The following is a 25,308-nucleotide window of genomic DNA, read 5'->3' on the forward strand; positions in this document are numbered from 1 at the left end:
CGTACGCCATCTTTAGCGGCCGCGCGTCACCCGGCGCTGCCCACTGCGGGGCGGTGCAGGCGGCAGCGCGGGGGCCGCTGGGAGCGCGGCGTTGCCCAATAGGAGCGGCGCGGCGCGGCTCGGCCTGCGCCTGGTGCTGGCGGGCGGGTGAGGCGGCAGGGCTGGGCCGGGGCCGGGGGGGGGAGCGGGCGGCAGCCTCGAGCTGGGGCAGCGCTGAGCCCGGGCTCGTCAGGCGGAGGGCGGGCCCGTGATTTTGAGGGGTTCGCGGCCAGGGGAGGGAGTCGCTTCGGTGCTGGTTGGGAGGACAGCCTCCCGTCGGGGCCCTGCCTGGCCTCGCTCCGCCCGGGCGCCGGTGCGCGGCGGTCTGCGGGAGTTGTCCTCGTGTGGGGGCTCTGGGGGCAGGTGTCGGGTCCTGGCACGCACCGCTGCCTCTCGTTGGGGGCTCAGGTCGTGGGGCTCAGGGCGGGCTCGCAGCTGCTGGAGCGTCGCGTCGTGTCTCGGTGCCGGTCCCATCAAGTTGGCTCAGAAAGAGGAGGATGCGGGCAACGAATTTTCGTCAGTACATACCCGTATCCTTAAGCAGCTCGGTGGTCCTCTAATCCCCTTTCTGTTCTGGTTTCCTGCACAGAGTTATGGATCCAAGCTTACTGAGGGAGCGAGAGCTGTTCCGAAAGCATGCGCTCTCCACGCCTGCGGTGGAAAAACGCCCGGCGACATCCACTGAATCCTCGAGCTCAAAAAAGAAGAAAGTAAAGGTAGAGCAAGGTGGCCCATCGAGCTCAAAGCAGAGCTCAGGTTGGTAATGGTGCCTTGCTCAACACCTGTTTGCTACTGTCTGTGTTTATTAGCATGAAACAGTTTGTCCAGGAGTTCTGTTAGCTGTGGTCTTCCTGAAATTGTCCCTTTTTACTAAGAAACACAGTGCACGATGCGAAAGAAAACTTCGACCTGTAAGGTCAAACATCATTCTGTGACTTGTTTGCTGTTATTCAGCTGGAGGAATTGTTAATGCCAAAACATTACTTTGTAGGAAGCTGGATTTTGCTTGGTGAATATCAGTAAATGCTGGTGAGAGGGTGCTGAAAACTAATTATCAGCTGAAAGTCATAGACTAATCTAAGATGAATCTTGTAATCTGTCATGTTTGGCTGGTGCATAGTGGTTAGCAGTTCTCCTTTTACCTGGGAGCTAATTTCTGTTTGTGAATAGTAGGGCTCCCATAGATTTATTTTCTGCCTTAGTTGGGAATTCTATTGTTTCCCTGCAGTGGTGGCACAGCTTACAACGTACCTCTAGAAATAAAGTAAGTAGTTCTTAGGACCACTTCCAGAATTAGTATGAGCAAATGAGAAGTGCAGTACAGAGAGGATTTGTGTGCAGATGGTGCTCTACTCTATGTTTCCCTTTGTGGGGTGGGTAACTTGGGGTCATTATGAGTAGCTCTGTAAACATTGACATAATTCTCTGATGTGCTCTAAAAAGCAAGCATCAGGAATTACTAAAATATAAAGCAACGCTATTGTGTGAACACACTGCATGCTTGCATTTTGAGTGCAGTGTGTAACTCTTATAAACTAAAAAAAAAAAAAAAACCAAAACCAATGGAACTAATAATAGTTCCATAATAGAGAAAAATTACAGAAGTTTGGAAAACACCTCTAAAATCATCTAATTCAGCCATCCACCTACCACCAATGTTACCCACTAAACCATGTTCCTTAGTGCTACCTCTGCATGCTTCTTGAACAGCTTCAGGCTCAGTGGCTCCACCACCTCTGTGGGCAGACTATTCTGGTGGCAAACCACTCTTTTGCAGAAGAACTTTTCGTAATATCCAGGCTGAACCTCCCCTGGCACAACTTGAGGTCATTCCTTGTCTTCCTATCGCTAGTTAAAATACCAAGGATGATGGGAGGAGCACAGCATCTCCTGTATGAGGTAAGAGTAGGGAGCTTGTGTATCTTCAGTTTCTCAAAGCATTAAGGACACCAAATGATGTTATCAACCAGATATTTTAAAATAAATCAGAAGAGGTGGGATTTCTGTTTGCCATGCTGTTCTCCAAAAAAAAATCTGTAGGATATCTTAGTATGCACCTCTTGAGTGAGAGGGGTTTACAGGGAAGGAGCAATGGACATACAGTTCACGTGATTGTTCTGGAGGATTTGAGTAGCTATGTGGGCAAGCAGCTGAGTAAAGAGTGTGATTTCTTGTTTTGTGGGGTAGGTTTTTGGTGGTTTTCTACATGAGAATGCATGACTGTGAGGAGATATGCTTTATCTTTAATGGTGTTGGCTTTGTTTCAGACAATATCAGAAAGCTTTCGGGATTTTTATAATATTTGTATGTACAGTGAGTCCAGTTTCCTTTCATTTTTCCTTGTATGTACTAATTGCTGCAGAATCATCAAGGGTTGAAGAAGAGTAATGGAGAGTGAGCCAGCTTTTCTTTCCTTCTTAGGAATTGGCTCAGAACAGGTGTGCAGAAAGCCAATTGATAGAAGGGGTCAAACAGCCATGGACACCACAGTTTCCCTGTGGTGCTGCAGAGTCCAAGTCCTCTGCCTCAAAACCGAGTTTTTTATTTGAATTGTCAGATTGCTAGGTACCTGTCAGGATATGTGTATGGCACAGAGAGATCTTGGGGAGATGGAGTAAAAAGTGACTTTGAAGAATTCTCACCCCCCTTTGCCTTCGGAAAAGTGAAAACTAAGAGAATTATTCCTGGTTCTGTTGTGTACTGACCATAAAGATAATAATTCATGTCTCAGTAAATGTGTGAGCACAAGTAACCTTTGGTTCTACGGAGCCTCCAAATTCCTTGTCATTCTTTGATTCTGACTCTGAGGATTTGCCTTTAGCTCTCATTTGGGGAGGTGGGGCATGGAGATCATGCTAATCCTCAGAGGATCACACAGCTAAATGTAGCCTGCATCTGAAGATTCCTTGCGAGATTTCCAATGAAAACAGTTGTCACTGTTGCCTAAAAACTATTATTTGAACAAGCTAGCTGACCAAATTGAAAACTGCCTTGTTTACTCACTCTAGAGTAGTAATGAGAAAATAAATGAAAAGGATTACAACTTTTCATTTCTTTTTATTGATCAGTAGGAAGTCTTAATCTTTGTCTTGGTGGTCTTGGTCAGCAAGAGCTGAAATCTCTGGAAGCTTTTTACACAGCTTTGCTTTACGTGAGGAAAAGAATTCTCCTGAGGCTCTGGAGCTGCGCAAGAGGAGATCATTATTCTCAGTTTCTTGTTTGCTGCCTCCTATGTAGACCCATGAGATCAGTAGCTGGAGAGAGTCCCAAGACTTCCTGCTGTGTGTGCTTCCCAGGAAGGCATGAGAGCACAAATCCAGTGTCACAGAAGCTCGTGTTACTTCCCACGTACTGCCTTCTCCTATGCAGGATGCCAGTCTTTCAGGACTGATTATGAAATACAGTAGGAGGCAATGAGATGTCTCCCCGGTCCAGCACTGACATCGTCATCATCACGTGTCTTGCTTTGTATCCTCAGTTGTCTTGTACTTGGCACATTTGATTCCATTGGTTGTGCTTATAGTTCAACTTCAGTTAAGAGCATTGTATGCATATGGGACTGATGCTGGCAAGGCTTAACAGTAGTAACTGTGTAGAAGATGAAAGTTTGCAGTAGTAAATGTGTCAGTTTGTGAAGAAAGGAGATGGCTTTTCTGGATAAACCGCTGGAATTTTTTGGGTAGTGGTGGTCTGGGTCTTATTCCGTCTTACTGACCAGGAAGAACATCAGTTGAATTGGTGAGCCTTTTGGTGTATGTGTGTGTCCAAATCTTTTGGAGCTTAGGCATGCTAACCCTGAGAGTGGGAGTTCATGTATTAAAAAAAAAAAAAAAAAAGAAAAAAAAAAAAGATTAAAGGTAGTTTTCATGGTACTGAGGTATTTCTGATGGGGATAAGGCAGCAGGAGCTTACTTGTTTTGTAGGTTTTGATTCTCTAATGTGAAGAGTCTTGTTTGTTTATGTAATTGAATATCTTGTCCCGCATGTAGCTTCAGTTGGGTTGGGATGTTTCCTGCTGGCCTGTTTCTCTCTGTGTTCAATAGCAAGACAGAGACTTAACAGGCTGTACTGAAGGCTGTGCTGTTGATTGTTGCTATTACAGCTTAAATTTGTAAAAACAGAACTTTACTGTTTGAAAACCTATAGATGAACACAATAGAGGAATGATGTGCTAAGTTACAGGTAAAAGCTGATAGTTCAAGTTTTACATGGTCAGCTTGTGAGAGTGCTGAGAGGCTGAAATCCTGGAATGTATCTGCAGGCTGATGAAGTGAGCTCAAGTTCAGTTGTGCAAAACAAAGTGACATCTTGCTGTGCATCCATCCCACAGTCTCTTATGCTAGGCTTATCATGATGCAGCCTCCTTTGCGAAGCATATCAACACCTGAAAACTGTGTGCTGGCTGGGAGACATTATTGTCATTGCTCTGGGAAGATTGCAATCTGTCAGCCTGTGTTTTGTCAAGAACTCTGTCAGCTGTAGTTCAGCTTTGAGAATAGGATGAGATAGGAATAAGATCATCAATATGTCACATTTCCTATAGTGTCATAGTTGGCACAGAGGCAGCAGCCTTGGGACAGAAAGATGACCCTGCTTCTTCTAGACCGTGATCCCACTTCAGTGTGCTTTTGTGGAAGCAGTAAGATGGTCTTAAGGTAGTGCAGTAGTCGTCTCTCAACACTCAAAAGTCATTAAACAGGTTGAAAATGTAAGGGGAGTGTGGTTCTTTGGAATGGGAGAAAGAAGGGAGGAGGGGTTAAGTTATACTGCAGGAGGATAGAAAAGGCTATTTTAAGGATGAATTTCATCCTGGCTTGCTTCCCTCCCACCACCATATTTTCTTTAAGTGGTGAACCCGTAGTAAGAACAACTGCTGAAGGCAAAAATTCACACGAGGCTCTCATGGCATCTCTTGCCTTTAAATCCTTCTCTTTCATCTGTTTTTCCTTAATCCCTTATGTCTGTCTTATCCCTGTGTGATTCACCCCATTGAGAGAACAGTGCTCTATCATTGTGCTATGTAGAATTGGATTGTTGGGCATCTTTCTAAGTGTTTTCTCTGGCTAAGCAATATAGTTTTGTGCACGTTGAGCAACACCATTTGTGCAGGTAGTCAAACATCTACTCTAGTAACTCAATATGAACAACAAAAATTCATTAAAAAACAAACAATTTTTCTTCCCCCATAACAATGCAACAGATCCTTCAGCTAGGTGCTCAGAAAGCCTTTGTTAACTGTTTAAGTTCACAGCTGGAGATGCAGTTGTAGCAGTTAACATTCTATTTAAGTCCAAAAAAAAAAAGCAAAAAAAAAAAAAAGCATATAACTCGTTTGTCCGTAAGGTACAAGTGGTTTTGTTCAAGGTGTTAAATGGTCTCCACGTGCTTATGATCAGCCTTTCCTACACCACCTCTGTTTCACGCTTTCTGAAGCTGTTCAGCATTGCTCTAACAGGGTTGGGTTCATTCTCCAAGTCTTTCACAGTTTTATTTTTCACGCAGCAGCAGCAGTCTAGCATTTCATAGAGGAAAGCCAACACCACCAGAGAAACTACAGTGAAGATGAATATGATCAGAATAACAAAGCAGGCAGTGTTCCAGTTATCGTGAAAAGGGTAGATTTTTTGCACTTGAAAGCCCAGGTACTGGTAAATGGATGTTGTCTCGTTCCAGTGAGTGGCGTTGAGAGTTGCCATTCTTGAAGAGTTGTCTTAGTGTATTCCCTGGGGCTTGGGGGCTGAAATAGAAAAACAAAGCTGTTGAGGACCCTGTTATCAAGAATGTGCTGTGTTTTTTATCCCAAATTAGAAAAACTTCATCTCAGACTGTTCTCACACCTCCTACAAAAATGCATTGCTGAATACACATACTTGCTTTCAAAGTATCAAACCAAAATGTGCTACTTGGCAATTTGTCTGGAATGCTGATTACTATTCTCTAATGCATCAAATAGTATCAGTTATTCTAGACTTAAGCAGTTCATTTCACAAGTACATGTGAGGACAAGAAGGTTACTGTTTTCTGGATGTACAGGGGTTTCAACAGCCTGTCTGTCCTTACTGTTGACTTGCAGATTTGAAAGCAGTGCTTAGAACTTTCTCAATGTCATTATGTCATTTGAGTTTGCGTGCTTTCTTGTGTGCTTTTTTTCTCTATTGACTTGAAATAAATCCTTTTTTAAAAAGTGTGAATTGTAACTGAGGATTTTTCCAAAGAATGGGGCTGAGCTTTTCATTGTTCTTCACATTCACAAAAACAATCCTGGTTTCTGAAAACTCCTTATTCTGAATTTGCGTTAGTACTGACATGTTAACACTGCAAAACCTTTCCAACTTAAAAAAAAAAAAAAAAAAACAAACAAAAAAAAACAAAACAAAAAACACCAAAACAAACAAACAAAAACAAAAAAAACCAACCCAATATTTCCTGAGGTGTTCCCCAGCTGTTCTTGCTGTTGATAAGTTTCAGAAATGCAGCTGCTTCATTCAGCTGCCTCTACCTCTGAGCATGTTCCATAGAATCAGAGAGTATCTCAAGCTGGAAGAGACCACTAAAGATGATGGAGTCCTCTGTGGAGCCAGCAGTTGGACCATCCACAAATCTGTGCTGTGTTCATTAGGACAGATGGAAGGAATGCCCAGTCCAATCCCTTCTGAAATCTGCCTTCTTGTTTTCAGTCACCTTCTCCACTTAACTCATCCCTTATCCAGTGCTGCCTGTTTGTACCAACAGGAGGCAAGACTGTGGTGTGGGAGGAAGAAAGTGAGAAGCTGGCTTCAGCAGATACGCCTTTGGCATGAGTCATATTGCTGTAAAGGTGGTCTGCTTCAGAAAGGCCATTGCTAGGAAATGTGAAAGTAAGCAGTGTCTCAGTAATTGCTGCAGTTTATCTAGAAGAAAAAGCAGTTTTGTCTGTCTCTGTATTTCTCTGAATTATGGCAGATGAGATGTTTGGCAATAGCATCTATACAGTTTGGAGTCTTTCCCCAGTTTCTTTCCCTGGCTTTGTCTCCCAAAACAGAGGGAACTTGTAAGTTAGTTATATTTTTATTACTTTAAGACTATATACCAAAAAGCTACAGTAACTTGTGTTTATTTGGCTTAGCTACTGAAAGATGAGGTAGTAATCTTTGAGTCCTTTCACCAATTTAAAGCCAGGTGTGGGAGAAGGACATAGATTCAGATGACCGTTCTATGTTGAGAAGGTAGCAAGTTTTTGGGTGCAGCAGGGTGCTGAGCAGTAGCTGGGATGCCAGCCCCTGCCTGGTGTGTAGGCTCCTTGGTCAGCATGTGCCAGTTAGCAGACAGCTCCCAAAATATAATTTTGTCTGTTCAGGTGCTCTAGAAAACATGGGATTGTGGAAAGGGGAAGAGCTAAGAAAGGGTTGACTGTGTAGAAACCTGAAGTCTTATTTCTATGTCTTAATAAATGAAAGATTTTTGCTTTCAGAATGAAGCAAAAAGTGGGAACTTTCCCGTATTCATTGAAAAATAGTCCTGGCAATCTACACATGGTAAACTCAGTAACTAAAACTACAGAATAAAGGGTCAACACCAATGTTTTGTTCATTGAACTGAGCCGGTAGCTAATGCTGTAACAAACCTTACAGACATACTTCTCTAGAGAGCCTGGTGAGGAAGTGAAAACTTGAAAATGTCTGAAAGAGCAAGAAGTGGCAAAAGAGAACTGTGATGGTGTCAACTGAAATGGGTTCCTTAAAGCAGTTAAATTGTTTGTCATTATTTGTATGTCGTTATTTATAGAGAAAGGAGTATTAATGAAAACCAGGATGGTGCAGCCAGGTCCCCTTGTGACGCACCTCTTGCTGTAATCATTTAACAGTTAGACACTTCACTCCTTATCTTTCCATCTTCACTGGATCTAATTGAAACAGAGCAGCATTGGTGCTGAGAAGGAGCCCTATGCCTAGCTTTTGGCACAGGCATTTATTGGAGGAATTGCAGCACCTTACCCACTGTTTCCTCTCTTAATTTTGTAGTTGAGGCTATAGGGCAGGGCAAGTAGACATCAGCTGCTGCTCGCTGTAATTACCAGTGTGCAAAGCTGGAGGAGCCATTGCCGAGCCTTTGGAATTAGTGCAGTACTAATGAGGGTAGCATCTTTGAAGGCTGTCAAAAAATGGGTTGGTCTCACACAGGTTTACTTCCGTTGTAATGGCACGATTTAAATTCATATTGTAAGCCAGTTCAATTTGTATGCAGTTCAGCTCCTGCAACATTTAGTGAGTTAAATATTTAATGAATTTGGTTCTATAAAGAGGGAAATGACTGGCAAAAAAAATGGTTTCAGAGCAGTGCTGAGGAAGTCCTGTTTAAGAAGCCATAATGGGTATCTTGGGGTTTACAAAGCCCCCAAAAATACGTTTACAAATCTCAATGCCTTTTCACCTTTTTGTGTGGCACCCAGTGCTCCACTACTGACAATAGTAATGATACCCAAAGGGGTTGTATTCCTACTCTAACATACTGATTTCTGGAACATATTTCTAGCATACCCACAAACATGCATTTCTTTTAGCTACTGCAATTGATGAGGTTTCAAAATACCTATTTGTCAGATACATTTGTTAAATTTTAGCTTTAATGGTAGCTTTATAAGGAAAATCCTTTCCACGTCATTTCTGCAGAAACACACGGTCTGTAATGAGTGTGAGGGTGCAGAAAGCAAGCAGCCTCACCAGTAAGCATCAAACCCATTTTGTTTCCTGAATCTGAGCTTGCTGGGTTAGCTTTTCTCTAAGATGGAGTGGTCATCAGTTTGCCATGAGCACGCAGATGGTGGAAGTGTCTGACAGTGCAAGGCAAGCACCCCCGAGTTCGGCTGAATAAAATCCAGCTAAACCTAGTGAAAAGCAATCTTTGTTGTAAGAGGCTTTTTGCAGGCTCATATGTCACAGGCATATTTTCTTGCAGCAATCAAGACAGACATGAGGCAACATTATAAAATGATGTGCACCTACCTCTTGTCTGTAAGGATGCTGAGCGAGCGCCGTGCCGTGCCGTTCCCTGTTTTCATGCAGCCTATGGCACAGCTAAGATGGAGCTGTGCTGCGATTGGCCGGCGTGTGGTGCTGCTGACAACTTCCTTTATGCTCATTTCCATCTCCCCCTCACCGCCAGGAGGAAATCATTCACAAATATGACTCTTACTGCCCGGATTGAGAAAGCCAATCGTTTCATTTTTGGGATGTGCACGATGAGCTTGTTAGCCAAGGGCTGCACGCCAGCGGCCCTGAGCTATCTGCTTTGCACTGGGACTCAGGCTGTGACCTTTGGGGTTGTTCCTCCCTGCAGGGCCAGCCTGGCAGCGGGGGGGACGATGTGTCAGGGACTGCAGGCAGATTGAACGAGATAATCTTCAAGAGTCAGTTGACAAAACAAATATGCAAGAAGTCGTCTTAGCTATAGCCCTGATCTTTGTTTTAGGCACTGCCCATCTCTCATTATGCGTATGATTTTACAGTGCTTCCTTCAAAGCAATTATTTTTTTTGAGTGCAGAAAGAGATCCTGTGGGGGAAAATCTTTATAGGCGGGGTTTGTAGGGGAGGCTGGCTTTTGTTGTTTCTCTCTTAATTTAGTAACCAGAATAAAATGTTCTTACGTAGCTGGAGTTCTGCTGGTTATCCTCCGTTAATTTTAGAATTGGTACGTGGCTGTGTAAAGCCTCTAATAAAATGTCATGGAATTGCTTCAGAATTTGCAATTTCTGAGTTTTGGGTTTGGAATTACCTTCTCTCCACATTAATGCCGATTGCTGTATGAGTCTTTATAGTAATTACTGACAATGGGCTTATTTGACTGCATCCCAGATTCCTACTTCATGTTGCCTTTCATTAGTGACTTACAGATCAACTTAAGAAGTAGGCTGAGATGCAGTGGAAGAGACACTAACAATTCAACTGAGCCATTTGGAATTTAAGCTTTGGAAGCTTAATTTGCAGTTCCCATGAGGAACTTAGTGAGGGCTAAGTTAAGCTTAAACCCAGTGAACATCACCATTTCTACCTGGTGTATTTGGCAGTACTTCTTACACCATGAGCCCCTGAGCTCTTTCTCTCCTTCTTGTTGCCACTTCCATGTGTGCCCTCCAGCTGCCCAGCATGGCAAAGCCTTCACTCAGCAGCTCTGCGGCCTCTCCTGCAGCTGAGGCACTTCCATTGTTCTTTCCTGTCCCTGCATTCATTTTTCAGAGAAACAGTAGGAATAGATGCGGGTATAGATTTTGAAATCTACAGTGGATTGAAAAAGAAAAATAAAAAAAACTCCACAAATGTGACGACAAAGAGGGGAATTTTGTTTTATTGGAGAAGTTAAGATTCTGAAAAGCTATTATTGTTAGGTTTGAGCAATGTTATGCTGGTAATGGACCCGTTGCTTCTGGTAGCGGGTTGTGGATGTTTCTATTTAATGTAGTGCATTATGCAGTTAATACAGTGTTATTAACTCAATCTTACGAGAATGTTGAAACAAATTTTGGTAACAGACCTCGTGGTACTTGAATGCAGAAGCAGGCTTAGCAGAAGGGGACACTGAGTGATTGTGCGAGCAGTGCAGTGCACTGATCGATCATCTTGAATTTATGATTTCTTTGTGGTAAATTCTCTGCTAGGGTTACTTTTCAAACAACTGAAGAAAAACCAAAACCACCTACCCAAGCCCAGCACAGTAGGTACAGTCTTACTTTACTGGATGAGTGGTAACTGAAATAAGTGAAACTTTCTGCTCCTGGCTCAGCAGTATGGAGCAGTCGGTAGAGAAAATCGCTTTGAGTGTGCCAGTTTCATGGTGTAATACTGCAGGTTAATGCTACAGCTGCTTGCTCTTTTCTTAGAGCATCTATGGATACTGAGTTCTGCTCAGAAGCATCCTGGAGCCAGCAGGTAGCTGCGTGTCTGAATCCCCATATTTACAACACAGAGTCCACTGAGAGCGACTGCTCCCAAAATGTGTTTCTATTGTTGGTTTTGACAAGGGTTTTTGAAAGCATTGTTTATTTGTTTATTTTCTCTTTTCGTAGATCACAACAATGGCTCATTTAATTTGAAAGCCCTTTCAGGAAGCTCTGGCTACAAGTTTGGAGTCCTTGCAAAAATAGTGAATTACATGAAGGTATGGTGGTTTCATGTAAAAGTATAATGTTTGGAAATGCTTTAGTTAATTTTTCTCTGTGATAGCAAAAAGATGCTGAGTATTTCAGGCCTTGAGATTTCTTTACTGTGCAAGAGGAAGAATTTCAAGAAATTAGGCTGTTAAATTTAAAATGCCGTCAGTAAACAAAGGGCCCATTATTTGCTTCGTTTCTGGAATCCCAGTTATTCCAGGTCTGCTTAAAACCAGGAGAATGGTTTTTGTTTGCCTTAGAAATAGGAATTTGAAGATGCTGTCAGCTTTCAGGATTCATGAGCTGTTTATCAAAATAATTTGGAAATTGGTGCTTGACAGATAATTTTGTCATTTATCTCAGCTGACACAAACTGATTTTTCTCCTCACTGTCAAAGACCTAAAGTTGGTACTCATATGCTACGCGTGTTGTGTCTCTCTTGGTTTTACGGAAATTGTTCTGTCATCACTGCTGCCAGTTCTTGTTACTCTCCGGTAACTGAGCTGCTGAATGAAGAACTACACAACACTGATTGATCCTCTTTATTTTTCCAGACTCGGCACCAGCGTGGTGATACACATCCATTAACTCTAGAAGAGATTTTGGATGAAACACAACATTTAGATATTGGACTCAAACAGAAGCAGTGGTTAATGAATGAGGTAAAGAAAAGCTTTTGATTGGAGATTGAAGAATAGTGATAAACCTGAGCTGTATCTGTTTATTTAATTGCAGACTCTATTTAAATACTGAAGTTCTGCTTCTGAAAAGCTGCATTGGTTCATGCTTCTGTCTTGTGCCTCCTGCTACAGAAATTACTGAAATGAAAGCTATTCTGTATTCTGACATTTTTAAGGATCAATTACTGTTACTAGGGTTAAGAGTAAGTTGTATGTCAAGTGAATTTCTTCATTGCTAATTTTATAGACGCAAGTTGTTGTTGTTCTTTGTTGTTGTTTTTTTTTAAGAAATTTGTTTTAAACAAAGTTCAAGCAGAGAGCCCTATCGGTATAAAAGATTTCAAATTGCTTAAATGAAGAGCTTAAAATTCATACTTAGAGATCTTTGTTTACTGAATTGAAGAATTCTGTTGTGAAATCTGTGTCTGGAATCGTGGGGTAATAGATCTCAAAGTTCCCCTGCTGGAGTTCATCAGTGTCATGATTTATGCTAGGTTTCATTCTTACAGAGTCACTGCAACTTGCTGCTGCGTTCATCTTCATGCTTTATTGATCCAAATATGGCATTGCAAGAGTAGTGGCATTGCAAGACTAGTAAATCAACAAAATCCTTCATATTTTGGTATTTATCAAGATCTGGTTTTGCTGGTATTGTGCTTAGACTCATTGCAACAAAGTAGTAAAGGCTGTTAATACATGCTGCGGAGGGAATCTCTGTAGAAAAAGTAGGATGTTTTTAATTATGTTTTTAATTAATACTAATATTCTGGAGAACAGAAAACTGGCAATGCTGCTATTATGAAAATGTGGCTCCACTGAAAGCTTTGAAGAGTAGCTCCAGGCTGTTTCCATAACAAATCAGAATTTTGAGGCTGAACTAAAAAGCTCAGATAAAATTATCACTGAGTTGGTAATCCGTGATGATACTGCGTGCACTGCAAAACTGATTTGGACCAGATCTTAAATCATTTCAGTTGTCCATGAGTTTCTGGTCAGCTTTACTCTGAAACAGCATCATAAGTAAAATCCTACTGCGCAGCATGTCTGCTCTTCTCAGTTTCTGCTACAGCTGCTGGTGCCAATTGGCAGCAGTTCAGGAAGACTGACTCGTGTTTTGTTCATGCCAAGATAATGCCTTTCACGTTTGTAACATCCATACGACCCAAGTTTGATCTGCCAAGTTGTCTGTTGGCACTTTATGTGCAACCAAAGCACACTTTTTCTTGTGTTCCATCTTTTTTTTGTTGTCATGCCTTTCTCAAAAAGGAACACGTGCCTTCTAGACTTGAAGCTCCTTCAGGCTCAAAGGCATTAAGTGAATGATGCTAAGCCTCCTTTGGTGCTTTGTGCTGTATGTCGCCATGAATTATGCCTAGGCTGGATCTGAGATCCAAGGATTTAAAATTTGTTTCAAATTCAAACCTCCAAACTGTCAGCTATAACACATGGCTGACGTACCGTAGCTACTGAAGTACTAGTTTGTTCTCTTTTTCAAGTTTCAAAATTTATATTCCTATTACAGGCTCTAGTCAACAATCCTAAAATAGAAGTTATAGATGGGAAGTTTGCTTTCAAACCCAAGTACAACTTGAAAGATAAAAAGGCTCTGCTCAGGCTCCTGGACAAGCATGACCAGCAAGGGCTGGGAGGAATCTTTTTAGAAGAAATTGAGGAAGGCCTACCCAATGCACATAAAGCTATAAAGGTGAGTCATGCTTATCTGGGCTTCAGCAAAGCTCTTCTGGGTAAGTTCTCAAAGTGGAAGTAAAAGCTAAGAGAGAATTTTTTCGGAGTTCATTTTGTTGTTTTGGTGACTCAGAAGGTCTGATTTAGTACCTTTTCCTGTATGTTGTCCTTTATGTTTACAATTGACCTGACATCTCAGCACAGCTGTCAAAGCTTTCTCACAAAACGTGCTTTATGTATTATGTTGCAACTGAAGGCATTTAATTGTGCTTTTATACCTTGATTTTGGCTCATATCTTATCTTCATTTTATTGGTGCATTTATTGATGGTGTCCACTTTGGATGCTTTTTGTTGCTTGTTACTTTGCTGCTCTCCAATTCATTGATCTCTTTGTGGAACAGGATCTGGGTCTGTTATTCTTAACGTAGAACTGATCTGGGATTCTTCTTTTGCGTTTGTTTTCAAGGCTTTAGGGGACCAAATTCTCTTTGTTACCCGCCCTGATAAGAGGCAACTTCTTTACTATAATGACAAGAGCTGTCATTTCTCTGTGGACGAAGGTAAGTGTTCATTTATATCTGTATCCATGGTTTAAATTCAACTTAGGCGATTGAATGTCTTTTAATGTGATAAGAAAATATTTGGTATATCGAGGTTCTGTCAGCAGAATGGTATATATTAGTGTGAGGATAACAAGACTAGCAAACAAGTTCAGGGATAATAACCTTTGTTTTCTATTGGATGCATTGGTACATGGCACCAGGAACCCAACAGTTCAAGTGTAGCAGATGAGAAAAGAGGAAGAGTTGCCTGTCTGTGGCTTAGATGACATCTAACGTTTTGCTGCATAAAGGCAGATGAAGAACAATGGAATTTCTTCTGGGTTTCTGTGCTGCTTTTTTTCCCAGCTTTTTCCCAGTCATGTACTTCTGTTGGTGAATGCAGTGAGGAACCAGAAATTGAAGAGAAGGAACAAGCAGACAGGGAGGAGATGTGAGCAAAACTACTGGGAAGAGGTGGTTTACAACTGGGAGGGCAGCCTGAGTGTGGGGTGGTGCTGCTGCCTAGAGCTGGGAGTGGAACTCCAGAGCTTCAGCATGTATTTTTTATCTAACAAATAGTGGTAAAGTCCTCTGCAATCAGTGTGCCCATTGGCTGAATGCAGCAAGAGTCCAGGTTATGCAATAATATATATATCTGCAGAAATTAATTACGCCTGTCAGGGTGTGTTGCAATGATGACGTCAGAGCCAACATCAGATATCTGTAAGTACAGAAGAGAGAAGGCATTCCCTGGTAAAAGACCTTATTTTAAATGACTCAAGGACACTGAATTCTTAATGTTGATCTCTTGTTCTGTAACATGCCACATGAAGCCATATTCTAAAGCATCACATTATGGTAAAAGAAGGAAAAAGTTTTAATTGGACCTTTAACTGCTGTGTGTGCAGGACCATAGAACAAAACATAAAGCGCTTTTTTGTTTGAATAACTCAGAGAAACTCCTTATTTTAAACAGAATCATGCAGCTTCTTTGTTACATAGCAGATGTACTCTCAGTTAATAGCTTAGTAAGATAATTTAATAGATGTCACCTACAGCATTTAAAAATATAGTTTCCAAATATTATCTTAAACTGTAATTTCTTTGTTTCTTTATAGTGGGAGTCCTAACAGTATGTGAAATGAAGGATCATAATCCTCAGTCAGCCTTTATTGGGGAATTTGTAACTTCCCATATGCCTACAAGTTTACCATTAATACTGTCAGCCTGTTCAGATTGTGTTTCTTCAGTCCATCAGTCCATGGCTTTTAGGATTCCGAACTTTGCCAAAACCTTTAGAAATCAGCTCTCTTGCAGACAAAGCTTTTAAGTTTTTTAGCAGCTACTGGTTATATTACAGTCCCAATTGCTGATCATTTCTTTTGGTTTAATTGGTTGTGGGTGCCCCGTCCCTGGAAGTGTTCAAGGTCAGGTTGGATGGGGCCCTGAGCAGCCTGGTCTAGTATTAAATGGGGAGGTTGGTGGCCCTGCATGTGGGAGGGCGGTTGGAGATTCATGATCCTTGAGGTCCCTTCTAACCCTGGCCGTTCTGTGATTCTGTAATTGGCACCCAGCCATTCTAAAAGATTTAGCAGAATCTCTATTCTATTGCTTTCAGTTTATGATAACTCCTGAATTGATTGTGAAATTGAATCAAAGGGTCCATTTTATTGAGAAGTTCTAAAGAAATCTACCAGCTCTGCCAGGGAGCCAGTACAAATCCAAGGCTGTTCGTATACAGTCTTCATATATTCTAGCACATGCAGCACTGATCAGTGGTTAGGAGCAAGCAGTGCAGACCTTTGCTATAAAATAAGGGAAAACGTTTTGTTTAAAAACAACAACAACAACAACAAAACAAAACACAAAAACACCAACAGAGAACATAAAATGTTTAAGGCATTTGGCTCAGTCTCCCAATGAGAAAGGCATGAAAGCCCCTTATGTCTGTGATGAAGGGACCACGAGCATGCAATGTTTGTAGTTCAAGGTGGCCTTGCTTGCTTTCATCCGCAGGTGGCAGCATGTTCCCATCTGAGCAGAAAGGGATTTTTTTGCTGTTTTTTTGTGCTTTTTTGCTTTTCTTTGTCATGCAGAAGATAATGCTTTGTTTGGAGAGAGGAGGCAGAATATTCGCTCTTGTGCAATTTGTGATCTGCTTGCATGTGCCACAGCTCTTACAACATTCCGAGTGGGTTCACTTTGTTGTTGCAGCTGGAATGGGTCCTTTTTCCAAGCATGTTATCCTAAGATGAGAAAAACCCATCCTTCCTGGGCAGTCTTGCTTTGAGATTGTTTCCAGAGTCCTGGAAGCACGTTTCTTAGGGAGTCCTTGGCAGAATTGTCTGCGTACAGGATAAGCTATGACACGTTCCTGCGTTAGCAGTGCTATTTCAGCTCGTTATCTCCAGCAACATTAAAACTAAGTTTTTAGAAGGCTGCAAATAAGCCTTGAGGAGTTGTCAGACTCTTTGATCTAGCAACTGATGATAGTTCAAAATATGTTTCTAGTTTAATGCTTATCCTTAGAAGTCAGGGTTTTGTGCTCCTCAGAACATGGTTTTGCTGCATGACACTCCAGTTTTGAACATATGTTGGCTGGGGTTATTGTCCTCCATGGTCCTCTTCCATTGCTGTCTGAGCTCCATCAGCAGTCAGTAGAGAAAGAGGAGCGTGGAGCAGTTTGGAAGCTGCTGCCTAAAGCAGTGGGACAGACTGTCTGGCAGTGCCTGCCTTTGCCCTGACTGCAGTTGTTTTGGTGGCTAAACAAGCTTTTCTTTCTCCCCTTTTGAAAACAAGCCCCAGTGTACTTCAGCAGCGGTGCAGTACCTATATCGTTATCTCCAGGGTACTGGGGAAGGTATGTGTAGTGAGGAGTGGCTTTTGTTCTTCCTCTTATGTGATTAGCCAAAGAAGGTTCAGATTGCATGTGTTCCTTCTTCACTTCCTGACTAATTAATCTTCCGTCAGTAATGTGTAGCTGAAAGAGTTTATAAAAGCCGGGCTAGATTTCAGGTGCTTCAGCCAAGGCAAGTAGTGCCTTTTTGTGCTGGGGCTAAGCACTTTGCATGTGAAGCAAACTTTCACTGGGGGCCTGAATGCTGAAGGGCCACTCCAATTGCTTTACCGTTAGAGTTGATGTCTTTCACCTCTGAAGGCAACACAGGAAATACTGTAGTGCCTAGAAATGCGGATATTTGATTATATATATGTTTAATATTCTTCCTAAGCACCTTTGAAGGGATTTTAAAGAATGGCTGAAGCTTATTAAATTTCACAGTATAAAAATTGCTCAGTATCAGTTGATGACTTGTGGTTTTGGCCTTGAATTCCAAACTGGTCCAGGCACAACACCAAGTTAAAATCGGGCACCTTTTCTTTCTGGTTTAAATGTAGAACTGTTACAGAGCAGGACTTCACCTTCCCTACTGCTCTTCATTTCTTTCCTTCTGTCCTTTCTGCAGAAATATTGTCGTCTGTTCTTGTCCTGTACTCAGGTTTTAGCTCAGCTCAGTGAAGACTCTTAAGCTGTTTTTAATCTCTGACAGATTTTATTATCAGTATGATACAGAAGTTTATCTCCAGAAGCCATCTCAACCTTTTTGCAAGAGCGGGCAAGACAATCAGAGCTGCAGGGTAAGCTGCAGGAAGCCACTGTGCAGCCACTTACCCATGACGCTGTATCCCATATGTAAGCATTTATAGAAGGAGAGCGTATTGGATTATAGTAGCTCAGAGGAATGATGGCGAAAATTGCTTTTGTATATAAGGCACCCCAGGCAGTAAATCTGCAGAAACATCCTTACCCCTCAGGTATTTCACAGAGAAAAGCCATTTACAAAACTTCTGTTGTGCTGCCCTATGTTCTGCTTTGTGTATTTTTCCTGCTGGTCCAGGTTCACTGTTTTAAATCTGTGCATGCAGACATCTTGATGCTAGAGATGCTAGCAAATACTGAAGTGGCCTTTAGGTCAGCCTCATTCCCTCTTTCATGATCTGGAGAAGCAGGGGAGTAGCCTGTGAGTTGTGCTAGTTCTGCCAAGCCTCTGAGTTGAAATATTTTAGCGATCAAATTGCAAGATGCTGCATACAGCAGGATTTGTTAACTGAGGGTGCTGCAGACGCAGCTGGCTGCCAGTTTTGGCGAAGATCTGCATTGCTGTCAGGACTTACAAGTCCTCTGCTGAAAACATACTGATCTCCCTTAGGCTTCACAACCCGTGTTGCTATGGTCAGAAACTCTTTGGAAATTTCTTTCCAGGGGATTTTTTCCCAGCTCTATCTTGTCTTTGCAGCCTAAGTGACAGGAGTTGGCAGCCTGCTGAGGTCAGGTGCAGCCTTCCTTCTTGATTGCTGAACAGCCTTTGCTTTCCGTAGCTGTTACTTGTTCTGGCTTAGCTGTAAAGTAGTCTTCTGACTCTGAATGAAGAATCTACCACCTTCACCATGCTCTGCTGGCATAAAGATCACCCAGCAGTTTTACAGGACACAGGGAGCGAAAATAGAATGTACTTCAGGATTACCGTGGTTTTGTGCGCTGCAGGAATGCATGCATCTGAACCTGTTCTCTGTGCCTGGCTGGAGCAGACTAGCGTGCAGCGAGCTTTCTGCTTCAGCAGTCCCCTTCCTGCTCTCCAGACCAGGTCTCTGCAGACCAGTTCCTTGTCACTGGCCCCTCTCGTGAGCTATTACAAGTAGTGCCCCTCTTTTTTGCTAGGAACCACAACAAAGTCCAGGGTGACGGTGTTTCAATTTCTTCTCAAAGTAGCTGGAGAAATCACATCCTGTCATGGGTTAAGGGTATGGATTTTAGGCCTGGAGTTGGCAGAAATATGGATTGTTATTTCTTGAGAGTGGTGGTTATTGCCAGCTTTTCACATAGGCTCTCATGTTTCAGAGGGGATGTTACAATAGTTCACAGTGTATTCCCAAGGTCTAAACTTTCACTAGCTGATAGGGGCATAGTCCTTGGAGACTTTGAATAAATCTGACAGGTAAGATGGAAATGGTTCACTGCCAGCCAGCCAGCTGCTCTCTCTCTTCATTTCCTGCATTTAGTTCAGTATTTGGTGTGACACAGAATCGGTTTTGTGATGTGGTGATAGATGTATTTCTTCGCTCTTTAGATGGAACCCTAAATACAAACCACAAGCATGCACAACCATGTGAATGCATCCCCACCTTTATGCTGAGCCAACCCTTTAACACAGAATATTGCCAGGGGACAGTTTTATTGTGATTTCCCACTTTCCTGGGCACTAAGGTATTTTAATCCCATCTGTTGAACTTCACCACAGAAGCTCTTCTGCAATTACTGCAGTCAAAGCTACAATGCTGAAAGCTGCCTGATTGATGGAGGAGTATTTAAAAAGAATGGCTGAATATTGTGAGGTGATTCTGATGGGGCCAATTAGTGAATTAAACTATCTGTACTTATAGTCCATTTTAGCATTGCGGTATTGGTTCTTGGTGACTGTTAAATTCATATTTCTTTACCAAGTTTAAAAGGTGATTGTGAAGCTGTAATGATGTTATAACCACTGCATTACAAGAAATGCAAAATGCTGTGGTTAGATATTAACTGCACTTCTGTTGTTGTTAATCCTTCAAGAGCTGACCATTTATTTTCTAGTGTTTAATTTTTCACTTCTGTTCTCCAGAAGAATGTAAGCTAGTTAACTTTAAGTATCTATCCTGAGCTTGGTGGTTTTTTTTGCATCAGAGCATTTTTCCATATATCATGCACTCTAGTAAGGAGTCAGGTCTCTCGTGTTTGCAGCAATACATGGTAAGAAAAAGACCACTGTTTTTTAAAAGTCCATGGTGACCAACTCTCTTGATGCCATCACGCAGTGTACACATGCCTGGCACATCTTAAGAGAACTGCCTGCATCTCTCACAGGGCTCGTCTGTGCACAGCCGAAGGCAGCAGAGCACAGCATGGCCTGAAAGCATCTCTGCCTGGAATCTGTTTAATATTTATGTGTTTATATGCACTCTTCTCACTTCATGCATGAATTGCAGAAAACATGGTTTGGAATATGGTTTCTTGCAGAAGTGTGATAATGAATTTGCACAGCCATCATGTGATTCTTATTTCCGGCCACCAGTGGGTCTGAGTGTCCTGCTGAGTCCCACTTGGGTGCTCAGGACAAGGAGAAAGGAAAGAGCTTGAAGGAGCTCAGCCTGAGGAATGCACTAGGACCTTTGCTCAGGCTGCAACCTTTAAGACTTATTGCTGGGAAGGCCGAGTGCTTATTGCTGAGAAATGTCCTGTGTGTGTTTGGCTTTGATCTTAACACAGCCTGTCCACCTGCTGCAACAGGATGAAGTGAGAGATGATCTGTGAGAGCAGGCACTGCAAGATACCCCTAAAGCCAGGAATCACACCAAAAATGGATGAGTGGACAGAGAATGCTTTGACTACAGTGTCACTCCTTGCGTTAAGTTATCTGAAAGTTCATGTCTCAATGATTCTGTCGTGCTGCACAGCCTGAACATGAGCAGTGGGCTGAGCAGTGTCTCCTTATAACCAAAAGTGGCACTCTGACAGGATTCAGTTCTCAAAAGCACTGCGTTACCAAAAATGAACATTTGCTGCTCTTCCCTGGCAAAATTCCTTTCTTTTGTTTCTGGAGAAGCTCGAACAGCCCTTTACTGTTGGTAATGGAAAGAAAAAGAAAGAGCTGAGACTTAAGGCATGCCCATTCTTAGAAAAACAAGATGCATTAGGAAGGGAACAGTCCAAGTGAAGGATGGAATTCTGTTCTTTATGGCTCTGAACCATTTGGTTGCAGTGTGCCCAGAGCCGGTGTGTTTGCGGCAGATTGTCACTGGAGTGTCTCATCGCCTGCTGCATAGGACAACTTCTTACGCATGCAGAAGTTGTGGTTGTTTTGACAACTGTATACTAAATTTATCTGGAAATAAAGGGAAAAATTTAGTCTTGCGTTGCTATGTGCGCCTCGTGTTTTATTTATAGATTGTTAGCCAAACCTGCTGACAGGATATATCTAACTGACTGCCTGGGGAATGAAGGGAGGTAGAACTGTACCAGCCGCTGCCGGGAGAAGGCATTCCAGAGGCTCTGTGAAACTTTACATGAGGCGGAAAGTGCTCAGGCAGATGGCAGCTGCTCTAATTAAGACTTACTGTCTCTGCCTTTTTTCTTGCTGCTGTGGTTTTTAAGGTCTCTCTCTTCTTTTTAACATCAGAGGAATTCTAGTAATTTATTATCCGTAAAGCATGGTTTGTATTAGATTACAGTGATAAAGGAGCTTACAACCACTGAAGTTAAATGTCTTCAATCTTCAGTAAATTGGACTATGAGATGGCAAATCTCCCATGACAGTGGCAGCGGAAGATGTGTAAATGAAGTTGCCATTTATGGTTAGCTATTACCTTTCACCAGGATCGTTTGAACTGAAGCTTATAAAACACACTAACAGTCTGCTGTGCTACAAGGTGCTAGGCAGAAGGATGGAAGCCATATAAAATTACCATTAAACGCACACATTTTGCCTGTGGGTGCCTCTGAAGCTGGGATGCTGGGGTGCCCTTAGTGCATATGTGAATCAGCTCATCTTTTTCCATGAAGTGTTGGTGGCTTTTGTTGTTGGCTGGTTTTGGAAGTGCATCCGACTTTAAGAGTGGGTAAAGGCTGCACTAATTGGGTGCCTGCTGGCAGCAATAACTGCATTGCAGGCTGGCGTATCAGAGTACTTCAGTGTCTGAACTCAGATCTGTTTCTGCTTTCCTTTCGTGCAAGGGCTTTGCCTAGGGTTTGTTCGCTGAGTTGTGAAACGAGGGTTTGTTTGGTGTTTCAGAGTTTCGGAAACTGTGGAGAAGCATTCCCATGGATTCTATAGATGAAGACAAAGTTGAAGAGTACCTGAAACGACAGGGTATTTCCTCCATGCGAGAAGCCGGACCGAGGAAAATAGTAAGAGATACAAATTGCAGATCTTTCTGAGAAATTCCCCCCCTGCTGACCCTGTGATGTTAATTCCAAAATATGTTGCTGAGCCTATGCGCAGCTGCCTTCTGTAGCTCAAGGAAATGCAACCAATTTTAAGAAGCTGCAAAAAAACAATGCTGAAGCCAGCAGCCAGTTTTTATGACTTGTTTCAGCCAGCGTAATCCCAGAAACATCAAGAAGTGGGCAAATGCCAAAAATCCCTGAGAACTCCAAAGTGGAAGCTTCTGCTTAAAGCTGTACAGTACGTTAGGAGCAAAACAATAGCAGCTCTTCTGGGAGAAGGTTTTCTCTTCCCTTTTTCTTTTCTGCTGAACAGCTTTGAAATGTTGATTTGAATTGTGTAACCTACCTCCCACTGCTCTTAGGCTGTTCCCCAGACAGAGTGCAATATGCTCATGCTTTACTGGCAGGCCAAAATGACAGCAACATCTCCAAAGATGCTTTCTTCCTGGCTTATAACAAATCTGTTGTTTTTTTCTTTTTACATTTATTGTATGTGGCATACCATCTCTTTTCTGTTCTACACCTGGCTTCAAACTGGCCTTCCACAAAGCCCTTCCACACAGGATCTGTTCCTGGTTTCTGCCATTGCTACAGTGGATGTTATAACATCTGCTGTAATGTAGGCACTTCTCTTGTGTTCTGCTTATTCTAGATCTGTCTTTGAGCACATCATTGTGACTGTGTGCTATCTACCTACTTCTATAGCTGCCTGGCAATGCTCAGAGATCCCACTTTCAAACAAATGCCAGCTTTCCTACAGCACACAAGATACCAGGAAGCTCTGCTGCATCCCCAGTGCCAATTCCCCGCCAAGATTCGAATTGAATACAGTTGCTTCCTGCATAAATAAAGACATCTCGCCTCCTGCCTACCCCCTGTTCAATCACAGCTCTCCTTTGGAGCGAGGCAGTGGCTGTGAGCGGCACAGTATCCCACATCAGGTCAGATGTCACAGCAGGAAGGCAGATCTTTTGATTACCGTTTATTTCTTCCTTTAGGCTCCTGCTCAGAGGAAGAAACCCACTTCTCAGAAGAAACGTCGATTTAAGACTCACAATGACCATTTGGCTGGAGTCTTGAAAGATTACTCTGATGTCACTTCTGGCCAACAGTGACTGGCTGAATTTTGAAGCAAACAGATGTTTTTCTACAGGCTTTTTGCCACTCAGACTCAGCGACTGCTTGCAGGAAGACTGACTGTATAGTAATGTGATGTGTTTCCTTCATCCCAGTGACTGCCGAGATGGAGCAGATCAGTTTGAGAGCAAGTTTGAACTACTAAATTTAGAGTTTAATTTAATTAGCTAATTGGAAATGTGTCTTCAAATAAAAGGTTCACTCAGATTGCCTCTTGGCATAGAGTGATAAATGGTGCTCAGCATGAAATACAGGAGTTCCTGTTCAGTGCTTAACTCTGCTTTTACGTTGCTTAATGGGTGTTTACCTGGAATTACTTAAGAGGAGCTTTTTCGTAGAATTGAATACAGCATTATTGTATGTATTGCGGGGAAGTCTATTCCTAAAATCACTGCAGGCAAGTTTCTTTTACAGTCAAATATACCCACAGTTTGTATGTTCCTGCCTTGCTATGGAGTAGAGCTTTACCGAACTGATGGTACCTGAGGCTCTGACTCAGAACAAACCCTCTCCAGAACTCCAGGCAGGTTGCAGGAGTGCACTGCAGCTGCTGCTTCACAATGCTCATCAGAAATTGCCCTCAGCTATTTCTCCTCGCTGTAGTGGATGCACCTCTGTTACACAGGCAATTTCTCCTCACTGTAGTGGATGCATCTGTGTTGCACAATTCTATTGGTGGATAGGGGAAATAAATTGACAGTGTAATACTGCAACTTCTTTTTTCTTTCTTTTTTTTTTTTTTTAAATTAATAAACTTACAGTGCTGGTTTCCAGTGTTTCTTCCTTAATGTGAGATCTCATACTTGTGTTTTCCTTTTCAAAGAGGTAAAGGAGTCTTCACTGTGTTTTAATCTTCTCAATGACTTATTGTTCTGGGCTAACACTGTCATCTTTTATCATTCTTGTTTGGGGGAGAGAGAAAACCACCTTAAAAGAAAGCTTGCTGTAGATGCCTGATGTCGGTTGCAGTACAGACAGCCTAACATGGAATGTAGCCAAATTATGTTCTCTTGAAAACTTATTTTTACATACTGAACCAAAGTCAGTCAATGCTGATATTGTTTTCGCAGTATTGCAGCAGAGGGGCTGTTCCTCAGCTCTTCTGCGGTTAGGATCAAAGATAAAACAGGTGAGTGTGATACCTGCCAACAGTTTGCTGCTGCCTGCGCATGAGCCTGTCTTGCCTGATGTATCAGGATTGGAGCAGAGGCTGCTGGATCTGGGCACACCAACAGATAAAGAATAAGGCTTTGTTGGTGGAGAGCTGAACAGTTTACATCTGCTTGGGAAAGCAGGAGAAATAAACTTCTGTAAGTGTAGCATTTATCCTTCTGTATAATCCACTGGCTTTTTAGAGAGTGCTCTTTTGTGAAACAGGCACTTTGAACATGGTACATGTCAATCCTGTGTAAAGAGATGCTCAACACCAGTAGGAGATTCCTTTTATATTTGTATGTATATATATAAAAAGCAAGCAGCACACTGGTTTTGAGACTTGTTCTTTCCCTTTTCCAGGCTAGCACAAGCGATTCATCTTGGAGCTTTTTATTTTTCCATTATAGCTCTGCTTTAAAGCACCTGTGGCACACCTGCAAAACTGTTCTCTTCTGTCATCTTCGTTCAAAGACAAAGATTCTTTTCTGTGTGTTGCATTTTTGAGCCATGATTTTTCTGGTGGTGCTGCTTGGACAAAAGCAGAGCTCTTGGTGAGCTATGAGTTGCTTTTCATGCCTTAATGTTAATGGAGTACCTTCCCAGTCATCTTGCACAGCCTGACTCTGTGCTGTGGGCTGAAGCAAGGCAGGCTGTGATGCAGTTACCTGTGCAGTTTCTCTGCTGAAGTGATTAAGAGGGAGACTAAAGATGTCTCTGGCTACTTTCAAAGATGAAAATTACATTAAGTCAAGAAATAAGAGAGCAGGAAAGGAAGATTAGTTCAGTGTGCTGTGGTGGCATTGTCAGGCTCCAAGGAATAGAATGATCCAACTGATGTCCAGTTAGGAAGACTAGACCAGTTGCTTTCTCTTTTTTTGTGCAAGTCTCTGCTGAACTAACAGGAAGGGCAAAATGGGCTTTGAAACTTGTTAGGGTAGAGTCACAAAGCTTGATAATAGCTGA

General features: G+C 42.3%; 2 protein-coding genes across 4 annotated transcripts; one reads left to right on the forward strand and one right to left on the reverse strand.

The window, feature by feature from the left end:
- The first annotated feature begins 10 nt into the window (after window positions 1–10).
- On the forward strand, window positions 11–23,959 carry GTF2E2 (general transcription factor IIE subunit 2). 3 transcript variants are annotated; one of them, XM_085221872.1, is made up of 8 exons: window positions 11–147; window positions 629–795; window positions 11,079–11,170; window positions 11,718–11,825; window positions 13,366–13,548; window positions 13,997–14,090; window positions 21,899–22,014; window positions 23,052–23,959. In XM_085221872.1, exons 2-8 carry the CDS (start codon window positions 633–635, stop codon window positions 23,166–23,168), a joined length of 873 nt encoding a protein of 290 aa, XP_085077998.1. In that variant the 5' UTR covers window positions 11–147; window positions 629–632; the 3' UTR covers window positions 23,169–23,959. The 3 variants fall into 3 exon arrangements, with proteins under 3 accessions (XP_085077998.1, XP_010707912.1, XP_010707913.1); XM_010709610.4 differs by lacking the exon at window positions 11–147 and adding an exon at window positions 170–295; XM_010709611.4 differs by lacking the exon at window positions 11–147 and adding an exon at window positions 214–352.
- SMIM18 (small integral membrane protein 18) lies at window positions 3,077–9,305 on the reverse strand. The gene is made up of 2 exons (XM_010709609.4): window positions 9,021–9,305; window positions 3,077–5,776 (listed from the first exon to the last, which is right to left on the reverse strand). The coding sequence occupies exon 2, from the start codon at window positions 5,733–5,735 to the stop codon at window positions 5,442–5,444; it is 294 nt and encodes a 97-aa protein (XP_010707911.1). The 5' UTR covers window positions 5,736–5,776; window positions 9,021–9,305; the 3' UTR covers window positions 3,077–5,441.
- Window positions 23,960–25,308: the final 1,349 nt, after the last annotated feature.

The sequence above is a fragment of the Meleagris gallopavo genome, chromosome 4 (genome assembly GCF_905368555.1).
Source record: "Meleagris gallopavo chromosome 4, MGAL_WU_HG_1.1, whole genome shotgun sequence".
NCBI lineage: Eukaryota > Metazoa > Chordata > Aves > Galliformes > Phasianidae > Meleagris > Meleagris gallopavo.

Bases quoted from the DNA above. Each gene is read 5' to 3' on its own strand.
- GTF2E2 (XM_085221872.1), top strand. From the start codon at position 633: ATGGATCCAAGCTTACTGAGGGAGCGAGAGCTGTTCCGAAAGCATGCG. The intron at 11,171-11,717 runs GTATGGTGGTTT...TTATTTTTCCAG, and splicing joins AAATAGTGAATTACATGAAG to ACTCGGCACCAGCGTGGTGA. The intron at 11,826-13,365 runs GTAAAGAAAAGC...TTCCTATTACAG, and splicing joins AGCAGTGGTTAATGAATGAG to GCTCTAGTCAACAATCCTAA.
- SMIM18 (XM_010709609.4), bottom strand. From the start codon at position 5,735: ATGGCAACTCTCAACGCCACTCACTGGAACGAGACAACATCCATTTAC.